This window comes from Grammomys surdaster, unplaced genomic scaffold (assembly GCF_004785775.1).
Source record: "Grammomys surdaster isolate TR1022 unplaced genomic scaffold, NIH_TR_1.0 216, whole genome shotgun sequence".
NCBI classification, from domain to species: Eukaryota; Metazoa; Chordata; class Mammalia; order Rodentia; family Muridae; genus Grammomys; species Grammomys surdaster.
The window spans coordinates 190,176-208,133 of NW_021604661.1; the positions used below are offsets into that span (position 1 = coordinate 190,176).

At 41.7% G+C, this 17,958-nt stretch overlaps 1 protein-coding gene across 4 annotated transcripts in view; it reads right to left on the bottom strand.

The window, feature by feature from the left end:
* Kdm5c (lysine demethylase 5C) overlaps positions 1 to 17,958 on the bottom strand; it is a 42,818-nt gene that overhangs the window by 6,506 nt on the left and 18,354 nt on the right. For 2 of the 4 annotated variants that reach the window (XM_028772640.1, XM_028772641.1), the window contains exons 11-25: positions 16,282 to 16,463; positions 16,023 to 16,185; positions 9,069 to 9,188; positions 8,767 to 8,961; positions 5,381 to 5,562; positions 5,178 to 5,302; positions 4,894 to 5,041; positions 4,100 to 4,205; positions 3,202 to 3,560; positions 2,465 to 2,603; positions 1,788 to 1,967; positions 1,496 to 1,633; positions 734 to 1,315; positions 381 to 450; positions 37 to 236 (exon numbers count right to left, since the gene is read on the bottom strand). In XM_028772640.1, the coding sequence (XP_028628473.1) occupies positions 37 to 236; positions 381 to 450; positions 734 to 1,315; positions 1,496 to 1,633; positions 1,788 to 1,967; positions 2,465 to 2,603; positions 3,202 to 3,560; positions 4,100 to 4,205; positions 4,894 to 5,041; positions 5,178 to 5,302; positions 5,381 to 5,562; positions 8,767 to 8,961; positions 9,069 to 9,188; positions 16,023 to 16,185; positions 16,282 to 16,463 (2,889 nt within the window). Of the gene's footprint in view, positions 1 to 36; positions 237 to 371; positions 451 to 733; positions 1,316 to 1,495; positions 1,634 to 1,787; positions 1,968 to 2,464; positions 2,604 to 3,201; positions 3,561 to 4,099; positions 4,206 to 4,893; positions 5,042 to 5,177; positions 5,303 to 5,380; positions 5,563 to 8,766; positions 8,962 to 9,068; positions 9,189 to 16,022; positions 16,186 to 16,281; positions 16,464 to 17,958 lie in introns of all 4 variants that reach the window. The other 2 variants (XM_028772638.1, XM_028772639.1) reach the window with 1 other exon arrangement.

Sequence of the window (17,958 nt, forward strand, 5' to 3'; positions counted from 1 at the left end):
TAACTCGGCCATGTCAATAATGACTCCTCTCCTTACCTCCAGAAGTGTCTGGACCCTCTTCAAGTCTGGAGGCTGCCCAGCCTGCAGCAGCTGCCAGATGCTATGATTCTCATCTAGGGTCACCTCAAGCAGGTCCCCTTCCATCATAAGTTCCTCCAGTGGGGCTCGGGTTGCCTCAGGCAGTTCCAACACAGGGCCAGACAACTGTGGTAATAGCGAGGATAGCAGCTCCAGATCTGGAAGATGCAGGGACAGGCTGATTAGAGGCTGCCCTTGGTCTTATCCTACACCACTATAACAGAGCTGAGGACATCAGGGGCCACATTGATAATATCCATTCAACATCCCACTCACACTACAGCTAGACCTACCTCTCTTACCTGAGCCCTCCTCTGTGGCTACCTTTTCAGGACTGGTCACACTGTCCCCATTCTCCAACAGCCCCTGGACCTATCAAATATCAAGATCAGGAAAAGGCAAGGGGTAACTGAACTGAAGAGCCAGGCCCTAGTCTTCCATCCATTCCAAACTTGGAAGACTCTATCTCTTGGAGGAAGGCAAACATGGGGTGTCAGCAGAGAGCAGAGTTTAGGAATTTGGACAGATAATAGGATGGAACAAAAAGGCTGGGCCAATGGAGATTTAAAACTAGAGAAACAGGGGCAGAGCTAGAGCCTACGTATAGACTAGTGGGACAGGAATTTGAAGTTAAGAACTGGGCTAAGAAGCTCACCTTAGGCATATTGCCAGTGCCCTCTCCACCATCTGAAGAGTAAGCCAGAGACTCCTCAGGCTTGGATTCAGCCTGTAGCCGTTGGCGGAGTTCAGCTAGCCGTCCCAACAGAGCAGTCACTTCCTCAGAGGCCAAAACCTGTCTGGCACGGCCTTGCCAGCTGATGGCTCTCTCTGTGAGGCACTGTAGAGCCTCACCCTCAGGAAGCCGGACAGGCAGTCTCTGTAGGGCTACCAGCAGTGCCAGGATGGTTTCCAAGCGTGGGCGCCGTGAGCGCATACACAGAGGGCACAAGAATTTGGTGTCCCATTCCCACCAGGCCAGCAGTGGGGATGAGGTAAGACTGGACCTCTGGGAGCTGAGGAGGCGGGGTACTGTCACACAGCGCCCATGGAACCAGTCCTGACACAGGTCACACTGCAGAGCTCCCACCCCTGCTGGCACTTGCCCACACACGCAGATAGAAGCTGTAGAAGAGGCCGTTGTCAATGATGCCAGTGGACTTGGCTTGGCCGAGTTGGTACGACGAAGCTGCAGGATCCCTTCCTTCTCCTTCTGCTCCCCCTCTTTGAAGGCCACGATCTGCCGTGCCCAGGAAAGGGGGAAGAATAGGTAAACAATCTGATTCTTTCATTCTCTGAACTCAATACCCCACTCCCAAACCAGGAAAACTGAGCTCAGGAAGTAAGTGGTCTGCCCATGGTCACAGGGTTCAGACAATCATCACCAGGCTCTTTACCCATCTGTATCTAAGCTTCTTACCACAGAGCCTGGGTCCCTGAGGTCCTGCGCAGACAGCCCCAACAGCTCTGTGTCAGATTTGTACAACCCCAGCTCCTTCTCCATCCACCGGCTGCGTTTGGTGCTGTCTGAGCCGGCGTCTGCACACGGGCAGAGCACCTGAGGCAGGCAGACAGAGGCAAATGACCAGGCTTCCCTACCTCCCCGTGTTCTTTCCTCCCCTCACCCATGCCCCCTCAAAAACTCAAATTCTCATAAAAACTACCTCCAGTCAGTCAGATAAGAGGTTATAGGTAAAAGTGCTAGGTCTCACCTCCAATAATGTGTAGCAGGAGTTCTTCTTGAGGAAGGTCTTGGAGGCCTTTTCTCTCCAGGAGTGTGCTGTCAGTACCTGTAGCTCTAGCTGTCTCAGTTCCTCCAGCCCCACAGGGAGGTCCCGACCCACAGCTACGAGGCCCTCCAAGTCATCCAAGCAAGGGTAGTGGTCACCATTCTGAGCACAGGTGAGAGAAAAGGGCAAGCTGTACTCCCAAATATCTACTAATTCTCCATGTCTGGTCTGAGCTGAGAAGATGGTCTGCCCTCATAGTCTCAAAGCAGAAACAACTGACACTGTCCTCAGGAGTACCCTCTACCATGCATGACACCTACATCTACTAACTGGCTCAGTCCAGGTAGCCAGTCAGTTTCAAGGGATAGTGGACTAATTATGCTTTTGTGAGCTTCCTTTTCTACCTACTGCCAGGTACTTGTCCCTTTCTACTCTCATAACACCTGTCTGCTTGCCCTACCATCCACATCCTAGCCAGCACCCCACATCCCTCAGGTAGCCTCAGAAGACCCTCTCTTAGTACTGTTCTGCAAACACTTTGCCTCCTCATAATATGTGATATTTCATCCCTCTCTCTAGCCATGCAACACAGCAGAAGCCTGTATATCATCTCTTCTAGCAACATGGAAAGTCTAGGTGTGGCTGGGGCTGGTCCTTACTTGGATCTCATCCACATCAGCAATCCATGCCCGGGCCTTAGCAAGAGCTTCCTTCAGAGACTGGATATTGGGCAGGTGAACAGGGATGTTTTCTGCTTCATGGATTATGGCCTCAAGTGTGGCTGGTGGATGCTTCTGCCTAAAAACAAAAGAAGGGGTGGGGGAGCAGGCCAGTTTGGTCATGGATCAGAGCCCAGCCTGATCAGCAGCTGTACACAGTTGTGCTCTTGTTATTCTTTCTGCCACTTCTGTGCTTTTATGTTGGTAAAGACAGTTGCCAGGTGCTGTCTACTTCAGATTGTATGCACCCATATATCCTCTGCCATAGCTCTTACACCACCTATGTTTGTCACTCTGTCAACTTGCTAGAAGTTTACATACTGATCACTTGTCTATCCTGTGGCATCTTTTTACAAATATCCACTCATTTGCTTGTTTCCTGTGCTTCTGAACACGTTTACATGCTGACCTATTGGTACTGGGACGTACGCGCGCGCACGCGCGCACACACGCGCACACACGCGCACACACACACACATCAGCCTACCTCTGCCTCTGTATACATACTTAAAAAGAAAAAGTAGAAAAAAAAAACAAGACCAAGAACAAAAGACCAGAGAAATTCAATATACCTATACAGAGGAATGATACCCAAGGCCACCTACAGACATTTTCTTCAGATTCTCCACTAATATTTGAAAGTAAAGAATGGCAGGGAGTGGAAGGCCTGGACTTACCTGGCCTCTAGGCAGAGGTGGGCTTTCTCTTCCCAGCGTTCAGCGATGGTCAGCAGCTCCTGAAGCTCTGCCTGGGCCTTATCCACAGCAGGGCTAGGGGCTACACTGGCACCCGCAACCAACAGTCCCCGCATGATGGCCAGGGTACCCCTTCGGGCAGAGGGAGCCAGTGTGCGTTTTACCTCATCCAGCCACCGTGCCTGTTCCACCTGCCTTTGGAGCTGCTGGGCTTCAGGTACCTCCACACCCAGCTGCTGCCCTCTCTCCAACAGTGACTGCAGCAGCCCTGGACTGGAGGGCTGTGAGATCAGGGCCTCACGGGCCTCAGTCTGGTAGGCTTCCACCTGCTCCAGAATACCCTAGCAGAATACAGATGAATAAAGAACAAACCCTTCAGATGAGGCCACTTAAGAGGACCCACCACATATCCTGTTCCAGCACCTCTCAACATAACCTCTGAACTCTAAAACAGTAGCTCCTATAACACTTGACTACTCATTATGATGCCCTATGGAATGTATTAAAATGCACATTCCTAAGAGTTTTATTCATGATTGACCATAAATTTGTACTTCACTTCTCTACATGGGATTGTGCTCAAAGCACTAAGAGATCTTCCACCCTAAGAAATATTATGCTACAAAAACCCTCATGCTCACTCTGGGGTCCCCTGCCTTCTCTATCCCACTTCTATTTTTATGTACTTTATTTATCGTTTCATGCCCAACAAACACCCTCGTTACCTCTTTTACTTCCTCAGGCAAACGTTCCCTTGTCTCAACAGCTTGTACTCATATCTCTGCTCCTTGTCCCAAATCCCAAACCTAAAACCTTGCTCATACTTCGCACTATTTTCTCACACATGCACCCTGTCTTACCTAAACCCACCTCTCCTCACCTTGACATCCCCAATCTGGTGCATGGCACAGGGCAGGTTGTTCATCTGGCCCAGAAAATCCTGTAGCTCAGCCAGGGTCATCTGTAGACCAGCCACCCTGTCGGGGCTATGGAGTTTCATGTATGAGATTTCAGATCCAAACCCACCTCCCTCCTTTCATGTGTGCCAAAACCATTCCTCACCATATCTGTTTAACTTCAATCTTGTGTCTCAATGTTCCCACAATTGCCTAGGCTACAGGGAGGGTTTTTAAATCTAAGTATATTCATAGGGTAAAGGGACAGGAGAAGAGAGAGCAGTAGGAGGGTGAAGGAGCTAATAAGCTACTGATGCTAACAGAAGCCAGACTTCTTACAACTCCACTAGCCTACATGGAGCTGGAGATAGAACCCCAAGCCTTATATACTAGATAAACAGGAAGTTATACACGACAAGCCCCTAGACTTGACAACCCACTGTCTACTACAACTATGCTGATTTTCTTGTTTGTGTCCTATTCTAGGCCCTAAACCTCCCACACTCCTCCCTGCCCACAAACTCCGTCAACCTACCTCTCAAATCTTCTATAGATGCTGATTATAAAATAAACACGTCTAACTTTTCTTATTGCCAAGGCTCTCCTTCTCCATGAAAAGTTGCCTGTCCTCCTTGTACTCTGCAGTACTTCCCAGGCTATCACCTTACACTTGGCAATGTCCTGCTAATGTTCCAAGCTGTATTCACAATCCACTCCTTGTAACATTCTTTTCAGCAGCAGCAAGCTAGCTGTGCTGCAACACCTCACACCAACATACCCAGCTTCCTGGCCACTGACCAATCCCAGAGCCCGGGATACACAAGCCTCTGCCTCACTCAGGCAGTTCTTCAGTCGCTGTAGAAGCTCACTATTAGGAAACCTTCGCTCACGAGCCTCAGATTCTAGTGCTCTCAGTTCTTCCAGGCCTGGAGAAAGAGAGTAGGAAGGATTAGGCACTGTTAAGTCAAGGCAGAGGAAAAGGGCCAGGGATACAGAAGAAACAAGAATAGAACTTGTCTGTAGAGTCCCTCCAACTGCCCCACCCTCACCCCAATCACTCACTGCGCTTCCGCCCATCTTCCACCTCCAGGGCCACTCGTACTTTGTTAGCCCAGGTGTCAAAGGACTCAGCTCGAACTTTCAGTTTATGCAGCATGGCAGGGAGCTCATCCAAGGTGTACCGATACCTGAAAAAGGGCAGGGCAGAGTACAGTTTAGCCCAACTTGCCACTCTCCTACTTCCTTCCATTAGGCCCTAGACTTACCGAAGGTACTGGCGGCTACTGGAGCACTTGCAGAGGTCATTGATGTGAGAAAGGCAGACAAGGCCATCTGGGCAATCATAGCAGGCCAGGGCAGATAGGAAACATGTGGTCTTGCACTTTATGCACTGACGTTCATCATCTGGAAGCAGCTCAAAAGCCTCTCGTTCAGCCTCGGTGATACCCTGGAGCATACAACGCACACATTATTCAGAACCAGACAGGGTGGCAGGAGTCTCATCTCACTATCAGAGTAACTCAAATATCTCATGATGGCTGTGAAAACTGAAAAGCCAAGATTCATATCACATCTGCCTTCTGTCAAGTCTACAATCTCAAAGCAGGGGTTCAGATGGATCAGAACTCACAAGATCAGTGTGGACTTCAGGACAAAAAAAGAAATAGAAGAACACAGAAAAACCTGGGTGAGTTTCAGATTAGGAGCTGGGCATTGTGGCAAATGCTTGTAATTCCACCATTCAGAAGGCTGGGGCAGAAAGATTATTGTGAACTCAATACCTGCCTGGGCAATATAACTAGATATTTCACAAGACTAAAACCAAGGACAAGTGAGATGAGTCAGCAGATGAAGGCTCTTGTTGCATAAGCCTGGCAGCCTGAGTTCAATTCCCAGAAGCCATGTTAAGGAAGGAAAACTTGGACTTCCCAAAGTTGTCCTCATACCTCCATAGAGTCGCTATTGCACATGCACTGCCCACCCAATAATGAAAAAACAATTAAAATGCTTAAACAAAAATAAGCAAGAAGAGATTAAAATGGGAACAAATGGTCTTTTAATGAGAGAGATAAAGACTGTAAACCTAGGCAGTAGAGAGGTGGAAATGTAGGGTCTGTCTTAGGAGAGAATGCTGGCTTCAGTTCCTCAACTGTCACATGTTCCCGACACTACTCATGCTTAGCAAATGGAAACACTGTGTACCAATAGGGCTTACAGAAGAACAACTTCTGGTTTTGTTTTTTGTTTTTTAATTAAAAAAAAAAAAGCAATCCATGCCTAAAAACGAAAAGCCAAATATGCAAATACGTTGGCATCACTGAAGACAACAATTATGAGCAAATTCAGGAATTTTAAGAAAAAATGTTGGGTCCAAAACATTTGTCTTACGAACTTTAAACCTCAGGACTTACCTGTACTCAGGAAGCATAACTTACTGAATTATTCAACCATATCTTTCTATTTTTAAATTAATAAAATTTCTTCAAACAAACAACAAAAACCAAACTTCTACGTAAGGCATGAGGTTAACACAAATTACAAATCTCGCTCCATTGCTAATGGGGTTGTGGTCGCTGCCCATTCATCATATGAAAATTATTTAAATCTTTCTGGATTTTTATGTTTTTCTTGTCAGCAGTAACTATCATCCTTGTTAGATTGTTTTAAGTATTTTAATTAAGAATTTAGTATATTAACACTATGGGTTATGAAGTACTTAACAAATATTATTCTTCTAGTTTTTAGGTAAGGCTATGCATCTCTTAAGGACAAGCAAATCTCATTTTTACTAAAGGATAACAGAAGAAAACCAGCAACTCGTCAAAGTGAGGATCTGACTATAGACAATTTTGAATTCAAAGCTAGAGAATGCTAGAAAGATGAAACCCCTAGATTTCTTCAGATCACACACATGGGAACATACTGAGTCATCTCCATAAAAATATTCAAAACACATATCATCTCCTAAAGATTTCATGATTACAGTGTTCAGAACTCATCTCTAAGTGTCAAATGTACAGAATTCTGTCCAAATGGGAAGGTAGGTCTCTTTTCTTACAAACTTGATTTTGTTCCTTTACATACTGTGTCATAGCATGGGGCCATCATTTAATAATATAGAGAATATGATACATGGAAAAGCCAAGAAATTTATCAACTAATATAACAAATGAGAAGCCCCAGACTTCCAACATTACTATAGATGAAACTTGGCCTAGATCTAACACTCACAGCAAAGTTGTGAATGTGCGTCTATGTGTATATGTTTCAAGCTTTGCTATGTAGTCTGGGCTGGCCTAAAACTTAGGACAACCCTCCTCTATATACTTACAAAATGATGAGATTATAGGCATGTACCACCATAACCAGCCTATACACGAACTTTAAACTAAAAACACATTACCCCCGAAAACAAGTCACTCAGGATCCCTTAAGATCAGCATTCCTTGTAATTTTTTCTTTCTTTTGCAACGCTGGGGATTAAACCCAGTATCTTCCACATGGTAGGTGGTACTCTGTCATTGAGCTATAATACAAAATTTCTAACATCACCTCATGGAGGATCCTCATTACAGTACTTCCCTAACCAGGCAAGTAGAACAATAACCACTGGGCCACACACAACTGATACATACTTATGGAAAATCTACTAATGTAGGGTTTTTTCTACTTGACAGCATTATTTTATCCAAGTTAATGGACAACTGGAAATTAAGAAAATAGCTGAGGGTGCTGGAAAGATGGCATTTGCTGCTGTTACAGAAGACCTGAGATCAGTTCCCAGCACCCACATGGCGGTTCTCAACTGTCTGTAACTTCAGTTCCTGGGGATCTCACACCTTTCTTTTGGCCTAAACACATACTGCACACACACAGGGTACATATGTGCAGGCAAAATACTTATACACATAAAAGCAAATTAAAAAAAAGCTTTCCTCCCCCATTTGAGACAGGGTCTTATATATAGCCTTGGATGGCCTGGAACTCATTATATAGACCAGGCTGTTCTCAAATTTATAGAGATCCACCTGCCTTTCTGCCTTTGGAGTGCTGGGGATAAAGGTCTGCACCATTATCCTCAGCCATAAATTATAACACCAAAAATCCTTAAATATTAAAAAAAAATGAAAAAACAAAAAAAAACCCAGCTAGGTATGATGGAGCATGCCTATTAATTTCAGGACTCAGGAGACTGTGAAGAAGGATCAAAAGATACCAAGTCTCAAAAAATAAATAAAATAGAATTTCCTAAGAAATATTCCATATTTTAATCATTTTCTTGACACATTACTACCAATGACACCAGCAGCTAGTATACTGCAAGGGTAGTAATAGATTCTTTTACAAATATCCAATCACTCAAGCTTTACAACTACCATTACAAATATCAAGCTTAAGCTGGGGATGCTAGCACATGCCTTTGATCCCAGCACTTGGGAGGCAGAGCCATCTAAGGGTAACACATAAGGGTTATCCTTTTTGTATAAGGGTAACAGCTACTAAACCATAGAATGTGCTTTTTCAATTCAGGTGTACCTAGCTCTTTTCACTACACACCAAGAATAAAGGCTACATCTATCCCTGGAAGTTACCCTTTTCTTCTCCAACCTTTATCAGGCTAGGATCCCTGATCAAAAGCACCACCACTTACCTTTTCCAACAGAGCCTTTCGTAGACGCCGCTCCTCTTGCACCATAATGAACATCTCCTTATGTACAGCTGCTGCCAGGTTCAGGTCCAGCTTCTCAGGGCAGGCAGCCATCTTGCAAATGAGCTCCTCATGAGAAAAGACACAGTATCTTCGTAGTCGGCGGTAGTGCTCAATGCATTGGCGCCCAGCAGGCAGCTGTGAACAGGTTCAAAGCTGAACTTGACCAAGCCTAAAGGAAGCAGTATATTGGCTTCCCTATCTTTCTGCTTCTCCCTACCAGTCCACCAACACTCCAGACTCACCCAGTCAGCAGTACAAAAGTTGACTGCCTCAGCAAAGTTGTAGCCTTGGTTGAAACCACTATGGTAAGCACGAGGAAAAGTGATGACAAATTCTCCTGCACACTGGTTTGTGCGAACAACCTAAGTTGGGGGGAAAAAAGGCTAAGAGATAAATTGAAGCTTTCAAGTTGTAGGTAACCCAACCTGGGTCCTAAAGGAGAGAAAGGAAAGCTTCAGGAAACAGAGTATGACAACAAAGTCCGAGACCTCTGCTCTGAAAGGTGATTTGAGTCACAAGTGGCAGGAAATATATGCATTAAATTACTTCAACTTTCCTATAATATTTTAATAAAATTATAAAATATTACTTTATATTAAGATGGCCATGATTTCCCATTTAATACTCATTTTAATATAGTTTTGAGACTCAAATGCTTCTATAATATTGATTATAAAACCATCAGGTGCTATTATTGTCTCCTTCCCAAGACCAATCCTATTCATCTCTTCTGATTATTTGAACATTAACTTTAACCAGAGTTAAGTTCTTCTGACCTCCACAGGCATCTGCACCCACATAAAGAAACTCTCACATAAACATGTAACTAAAAATCTTTTTTAAAACAACAGAAAAGCAGCATCCACTTTTTCAATTTGCTTAGTTTTCCATACAAAAAGTAACTTGAATCCTAACTTTCTGATAAGAGTCTAAACATCCTTTCCTATACGTTTTTTACCTTTAAGTCAGCTTTGGCTTTTGTTTTGTTTTTGGTGGGGTAGGGAAGGTTACTTTGTTTTTTGGAGATAGGGTATTACTACATATGTAGCCCAGGCTAGCCTTGAACCCATAACCCAGCTTCAGCCACTCCAGTCCTGGGATTATAGGTGCATCAGCACATCTAGCTTCATACAAATTTCTTATCTTATCTATACCACTTATCTTCCTTCAATCTTGTGACAGATCTCATTTCTTAGACCCTATGCTCTTCTCTTTGGTTTTTTTTTTTTTTTTAAATTACTTTGCTGTGCCTGAACCTGGTCAGAAAGCTTATTTGGGAGGGAGGTGTTTAGTCTAAGTCCTACAGTTGACTGCTTATAGAATTCCAAAATGAGAATCATTTCAAAGGTTTTTTGTTTAAGACTCTAACCCTGGTTGGCCAAGTCTGTAGGCGGCCAGGGTAGCCTTGAACTTGTGGCAATTATCCTACTTGATTCTCACAACTACTGAGATTACAGGTATTCTGAACTCTTTTAAGACGTTTCAGTGCTATTAAAAGGTTTCTCATTTAAACCTGTTTTGTTTCTTCTTCAAGATGTGATTCTTCTGCTCTCAGTGTTTAACAAAAAAAAAAAAAAGTTCACAAGATCTATCTTAGTGTGGATCTATTTTTATTCATATACTAGGTAGGCCACTTTGATTCAAAAACAATCCTTCAAGAAAAAATTGTTTAGGGCTAAAGAGGCTCAGGAGTTAAGGGAACTGGATGCTTTTCCTGAGGACCCACATTCAATAGCCAACACTCATATGGTCACTAACAATTTCTGCAGCCCTACTTTCAGGAGCTGCAATGCCCTCTTCTGGCTTTCACCGGTACCAGTAATGTACATAGTACACAGACATACATGCAGGCAAGACAGCCATACATTTATTTATATATTTTCTTATTTTTTAAAATTTTATTAATAATTCTACCATTTATATATATATACTCTTTGCGATTTCTTTTTTTTAAAGGATTTATTTATTTTATGTATATGAGTACACTGTAGCTGTTTTCACACACACCATAAGAGGGCATCAGTTTGCATTACAGATGGTTGTGAGCCACCATGTGGTTGCTGGGAATTGAACTCAGGACCTCTGGAAGAACAGCCAGTGCTCTTAACCGCTGAGCCATCTCTCCAGCCCCCTCTTTGCGATTTCTATTATCTGATACTATACAGATTTTGTAACATTCATAACGTTCTTCCTACTTTTTCTCATTTTTATCTTTTCAACCTATTATTTCAAGTACTTATTTTCTATTTCTGGATTCCTTTTGCTATCAAAATCTCAATGCCCCAAGAGCTCAGTAGGGTCTTTATATGCTTTTTGGCATAGCATGCCGCTTTTCAGATAGGCAGTCTTATTCAAGACTCTTTGGGGGGAGCCTCAGATAGAACCTAACCCCATATATAACATTGTTTTTCTTATACATACATATAAATGGGAATTTGATGGGGACTGTTTCATCTTAACAATGTGTTTTTTGCACATTGGCACCATTTTTTTTTCTCTTTTACAGATCCTAGAAACCTCAGCGTATTTTTTTCTTTCCTTAAGTTGAAACTTCAAGAAAAAAAAATATACTTCTCTTTGTCATATCTGACCTCCCTACATCACTACTCTTACACTTAAGGATATTATTATGTAAGTCAAGGGTTGTTTGAAAACAAGCACTACAATACCTTGGCAGTCAATCTACTAACCAAGACAGACTCAGTGACTAACAATATGGGTAGCATCTTAAGGCATGGTGCAATGGACAAACAGATGAATGATTAATGCCTCAGGTAAGACCTTAGGACAGAGTATAGTAACGTGAGATCTCACCACCCTACACAAAATAGCGTATCATTTTAAAGCAATCGTTCATTTACGGAATTTCTTACTAAATATTTTTGGGCTGCAAATGACCATGGATCTATGAAAGCAAAACAGTAAATATTGATCGTGTTAACGAAGTCTGTTTTCCTTGTAAAGTTTATTCCTTCTTGCCAAGCCGATTTCTCTAAGCTGCTTTCTTACTATCTGGTTCTACTTTTTCCTTAGGTTTTTTGTTTGTTCTATTTTGATTACCTGATAATCTGGGATTCCCTACTTATTCTTAAGAGACAAAAACAAACAAACAAACAAACAAACAACCTGAATGAAAGCTCCATTCCAAAAAGTACATAGGTGACATTTACCAACTGTAAGCTTCACTGCAGGATGATCTGGGTAAACCATTTAATCTGGGAAATTCTAGAGAGTTGTTTTCTTCTTACACTAGTCAGATTCCCAAATTTCCCTTCCCTTCTAAAAAAATACTAATACTTTCTGTCTGCAGGAAATGACCCAACTATCAACAAGCTAACAGCTGAATGAGGAAACTGGCCAGGATCTAGTATATACACAAAGATGAATCCTACTGTTCTTATCCTGATTAGGGTAAAAACACCTTTAACTGTACTAGCTGTATCATGGAGGTCTCAATCCTCTGTTCTAATTTTTTCAGAAATAAATCTTCAAGAGTGAGGCAATGTCACATATGAGATAAAATGATGGGAATCTCAATTTCTTTTATAGACATGAAACTATCCACCATTACCCTCAGAATGCCAGGTACTGCTGAGTACAACCCTTAAGTGATCATAAAGTATTAAATCACATTGGTTCTTATGTGTTCTCAGTAGTGGCTTAAGATTCAATTGATTGGGGCTGGAGAAATGGCTCAGTGGTTAAGAATACTTGCTGCTCTAGAAAAGAGTTGAGTTGGGTTTCCAGTACCCATATCTGGCAGCTCGCAGGACCAGGGGATTATTCATCATTGGCCTCCAAGGGCAGCTCCTCCGCACCCCCACCAGTGCCTTACATGCTTATACACACGTATTCACATATACACACAAATAAAAGTAAAATAAATCTAATTTCTTTAAAAAAAAAAGACTTAAAAAAATTATAGTGTCTGCTTTTTAGGGTCAAGACTTTTATTGTTGGGGCTGGAAAGATGCCTTAGTGGTTAACACTTGTTCCTCTTATAGAGGATTCAGGTTTGATTCTTGGTACCTACATGGTGGCTCCCAATCATCTATAACTATAGTCAGTTCTGGGGATCTGATGCTTTCTGACTTCCTCAGCATCAGGCACACACATAGTACACATAAATACATGCAGGAAAAACACTCATGCACAAGCCTAAAAATAATTTTTTAACATCAATTTTTAAAAAAGAATTTTATCATTGTGTCCTGTTTTTTCCATCTCTATGACGTATCTTTTTTAAAATCACTTTTTGTCATTTTACTGAGTTTCAATACAAAGTAGAAGTAGCCATCTACATGTTTAATTTGTTGCTTTAACCAAGAGGTTTCACAAAACATTTAAAGATGAACATTCAATGCTAGCCAATGCACAGTGAAAGGATAAGTGCCAGGTTAAGAATCAAATTCTCCCTGAAAAGTACATTTTCTTTCTTCCTTTTATTCTTATTTACTTGGTGCTAGAAATTAAAGCCATGATCTCTGACCTATATATCCATCTCACTAACCTGCTAATATATATCAAGAGCCTGGTTTGTTTCAGCTCAGTAAATCTGCTAGAATTCCAGAATAATTCGAGGCATATCAATATCTAATACAAATCTTCCCATTAATGATGTATCACCATCACATTTTCTTCTTAAATGAGTCAGCCTCAAAATATTTCTTGCTTTTATTATTGTTATGGCTTCCACCAATCATCAGAAATGTTTTGTAAATAACAACAACTCTGACCAAGGCATGCCTCATCCAAGCCCCTCTGGAATAAATTCCATGATTACATAGATAAAAGTCTAGCAGGCAAATTCTTACTCTTTTAAATAGGACTGTACAATGGATACCACCAAGTATTCATCTTTTAAAAATGTGTGAAACTTCTTGTTTAAAGAAAGAAATTAAATATATACTTTTTACAAACCTGGTCCAGATAACACCAGTCCTAAATGGCCCAGTCTGCTGTTCTATGGTGTCTCCCAACTTATTTTAATTGTTTACTGTTCTCTTTTTTCCACTTGTAGGTATACACCCAAGGCAGGAATTGCTTTATTGACCTTCAGGGTGGTGACCAGTGGCCTTACACACACAGAAAGTACTTTAGCAATATCTATTTTATAACTTCATTGATGCAAAAACAAAGTTCCAGAGAAGTCTCAGCTAGCAGACCAGGAAAATAATTTTCCTAATTTCCTCTTAAGCTTATTTTGCCAGTGTTACTTTTCTGCTTATTTTGTGGTACTTAAAAAAAAAAAAAAAAAAAAAAAAGCACTCCTATCCAGATATGGTGGTACATTTCGACAACCCCAGCATTTGGAAGGCTAAGGTAGAAGAAGAATCACAAGTTTCAGGCCAGTCTGAGATACCTAACAAGTTTAAGGCTAGCCTAGGCTACACAGTTGAAACAGTAACTCAACAACAAAACAAACAACAAGAAGTAGTCATTCTATTCTACAGCTATTAAAAATGAGAAATACAGTTCTTCTACCACATGGGCCCTGGAGATCAAACTCAGGTCTCTAAGACCCACTGAGAGAAGCCCCCCCATCCCAGCCCCAAAAAGACTAAACAGTATTCTACTTGCATCAACAAGTAAGGAAAACAAATATAGAACCAGAAAAAAATTAAATGGTTGCCTAGTCCTATAGGCTAGAATGGAGAGTGATTGTGAATAAGGGTTTTTTTCTGGGGTGGCAAAAATGCTTTAAAATTGAATTACAGTGACAACCTCTCTAAGGACATCTAGATTATACAATTAAAATGGATGAATTTTACAGAATATAAGTCATACTGCAATAAAGCTGTTTTTAAAAAATACAATGGTAGGGCTGGAGAGATGGGTCAGTGGTTAAGAGCATTGACTGTTCTTCCAGAGGTCCTGAGTTCAATTCCCAACAACCACATGGTAGCTCACAACCATCTGTAATGGGATCCCATGCCCTCTTCTGGTGTGTCTGAAGACAGCTATAGTATACTCACATAAAATAAATAAATAATTATAAAAAAAAATTACAATGGTAGTTATAAAACCATACTAGACGAGCACTGTCATGAGAAATATACCAGGCACAAAGTACTGAGAAAAAATTTCTTTCCTTGCCTGGTACTGGATACTGAACACAGGCCCTTATAAATGCTAGACAAATGTTCTACTGAGCTACAGGCACTGAACTTAGGAGCCTCTTGACTCAGCTTCTCAAACAGTTCATGTTATAAGTCACAACATCAAGCCTGGCTATTTTAAAGTTCTTTAGTAGCCACATTAAAAAAATAAAATATAATTAAAAAAACATGTAAAATAATTTTAATGTATATTATTCAACAAAGCCAGTGTTTAGGTGGTATACAAAAGTATTCATGAGATAACTTTATACTTTATATTAATACTAAATCTTGAATTACAATATCCATTTTATATTCTCAGTACTGATTCTCAGTACTATTCTGATGTGGGACTAGACACATCTGAAATGCTTGGTGGCCACATGTGACTAATGGGTATTAAGCTAGACAGTGCAGTTCTAGGTCATATATACAAGAAATTATAAATTCACAGTTTTACCAATATATCAAACTTGACATAAAAAAAACCCACCACGCCGGGCGGTGGTGGCGCACGCCTTTAATCCCAGCACTCGGGAGGCAGAGGCAGGCGGATTTCTGAGTTCGAGGCCAGCCTGGTCTACAGAGTGAGTTCCAGGACAGCCAGGGCTACACAGAGAAACCCTGTCTCGAAAAAACCAAAAAAAAAAAAAAAAAAAACCCACCACCCACAGAAATATAAAAAATGTTTAGGATAGTTGGAATAGGGAATGATCAATTTTCCTTTTTTGGGAAAGGAGATATGCTTTTTAAAAAGAAATGGCCTCTCCCAAAGGAAGGGTAGTGTATATGGTGGGGGGGGTTGGAGACACACAACATGACATGACACAAAGACTTAAACAAAGCTTTAATGCAGTGGTCATCAGTTCCATCTGTGTTGTAGCCTAAGGTATCCCTTAAACCCATGGCCAAAGAACTCACTATCACATTGCATATCTAGCCAACCATGATCACAGATCTCAAAAAAACCATATCTACAGCCCAATCAAGACAGAAGTAAAAAAGCAGGGATAAATCACAAGTGAAGACTAGAATTACCAGCACCAAAGTCATCATTACATCATTCTTATGCCTTGCTTATAGTTCCTGGGCACTCACCGGCACACCATGCGACATGAGCGTGTTAGGATTCATGAGGGTGACAAGTTGGTGAAGGAGATCAGGCTGGCTATCAAAAAGTTCAGGTGTCAGCTTCTTCATCACTTCTTCCAAGTGTTCTGCTGCAAGTGATGGGACTCCATACCAGGTTTTTGGCTCACCCCTGTTCAAGTTAAAGGGGATACAGAATTGGTCACGTGCATAGTTATGTAGGAAGCTCACCCTGACTGCCTCCCCAGCTTGCCATAACCCCACTCACCAGTGGAGGTAGTTAATAGAGTAACTCCAGTGATCCTCAATATGCCAGCAAAAAGCCGAGAACACCATTCCCACATACAGCCATGGGACCTTCATGCCAGATATATCTGCATTGATGTGGCATAGTACAGACTGCTCCAATACAGGCATCACATTCAGGTTCCAACCACTTGTAGCATACTCCTGTCAGGTCAAATGTTTGTACAGAAGGATGAGGATTATGCTAAGGAACTGAGTTTCCCCTCCAGGACTAATTGAACTTTGGGCTCACAAATGCTAGGCAAATGTTCTATCACTGTAACCTGAGTTCTACTTTGAGACATGGTCTCACTAAGCTGCCCTGGCAGGCCTTGAGCTTATGATCCTTTTGCCTCAACCTCCTGAGTAGCCAGGATCATAGGTGAAAACTACCAAGCCCAGCAGTTTTTTTTTTTTTTAAATGTACTTGAGTGTGTGTAGTGTATTTTCAGTGTATGTTTGTGTAGGTACACATGTGTGAACATATATGCAGAGGCCAGAGGTCAACATCAGGTATCTTTATCACTCTCGATGTTATTTTTTGAGAAAGGATCTATCATTGACCCCAGAGTTCGGCAATTGCCTAAACTGGCTCTGCCTGCCTTCCCTCAGCACTAACGTTAAAGAGGCAAGCTATTACACCTGGCTATTATGTGGTTTCTAGGGATCCAAATTTAGGTCCTTGTGCTTACAGAACAATCACTTTACCAATTAAGCCATCTCCTCAGCCTCATTTGTTTGTTTTGCTTTTTTGTTTGTTTGTTTTTAGGTTTAAGACAAAACCTCATTCTATAGCTCAGGCCAACATCAATGTCACAGTAAGCCACCTGAGCCTCTTAAAGGCTGAGATTACAGATGTTGAGTGATCACACTCAACAAGAACTTAGTTATTTGCTTTTGTATAGGTAGTCTTAATATTGGCATCATACCATACAATGTGAGTCTTCTCTGCTTCTTCTCCCCAAATGTATATACAGAAAATTTCAATTCAATTCACTTTAATTTCATGAAGATATGTATCTACCATAAGGCCTGCTCTGCCAACTGGTTTTCAACAAGTCCTAGGAACTTGAAGTAGTACATACCAGTTAATGTTAGCAACTGGGAGGTTGAGACAGGAAGTTCACAAATTTGAGGCTAGCCTGGGCTACATTGAAGAATCCTTTGTCAAAAAATATATGAAACTGCGTGTGGCAGTACATGCCTTTAATCCCAGCATTCAGGAAGTAGATGCAGACAGACCTCTGTGAATTCAAGCCCATTCTGGTCTACATAATGGGTTCTAGGCTAGCCAAGGCTACAAAGGGAAGCCCTGTCTCACCAAAACAATGCAACAAATAAACAATGGGTAGTCTTTCTAATAAATAATGCTACATAAATTGATGTAGCTATATGCAAAAGAAAAAAAAAGACCCCTATCTAAATAACAAAAGTAAACTCTAAACATATGAAAACTTGAATCTAAGTCTTAAAACTATAGCTAGGCATGGTGGCATACACTTTTAATTCCAGCACTCAGGAGGCAGAAGCAAACAGATTTCTGAATTTGAGGCCAGCCTGGTCTACATAGTGAGTTCCAGGACAGTCAGGTATAGGAAAGGAAAGGAAACAACAGAGAGAGAGAGAGAGAGAGAGAGAGAGAGAGAGAGAGAGAGAGAGA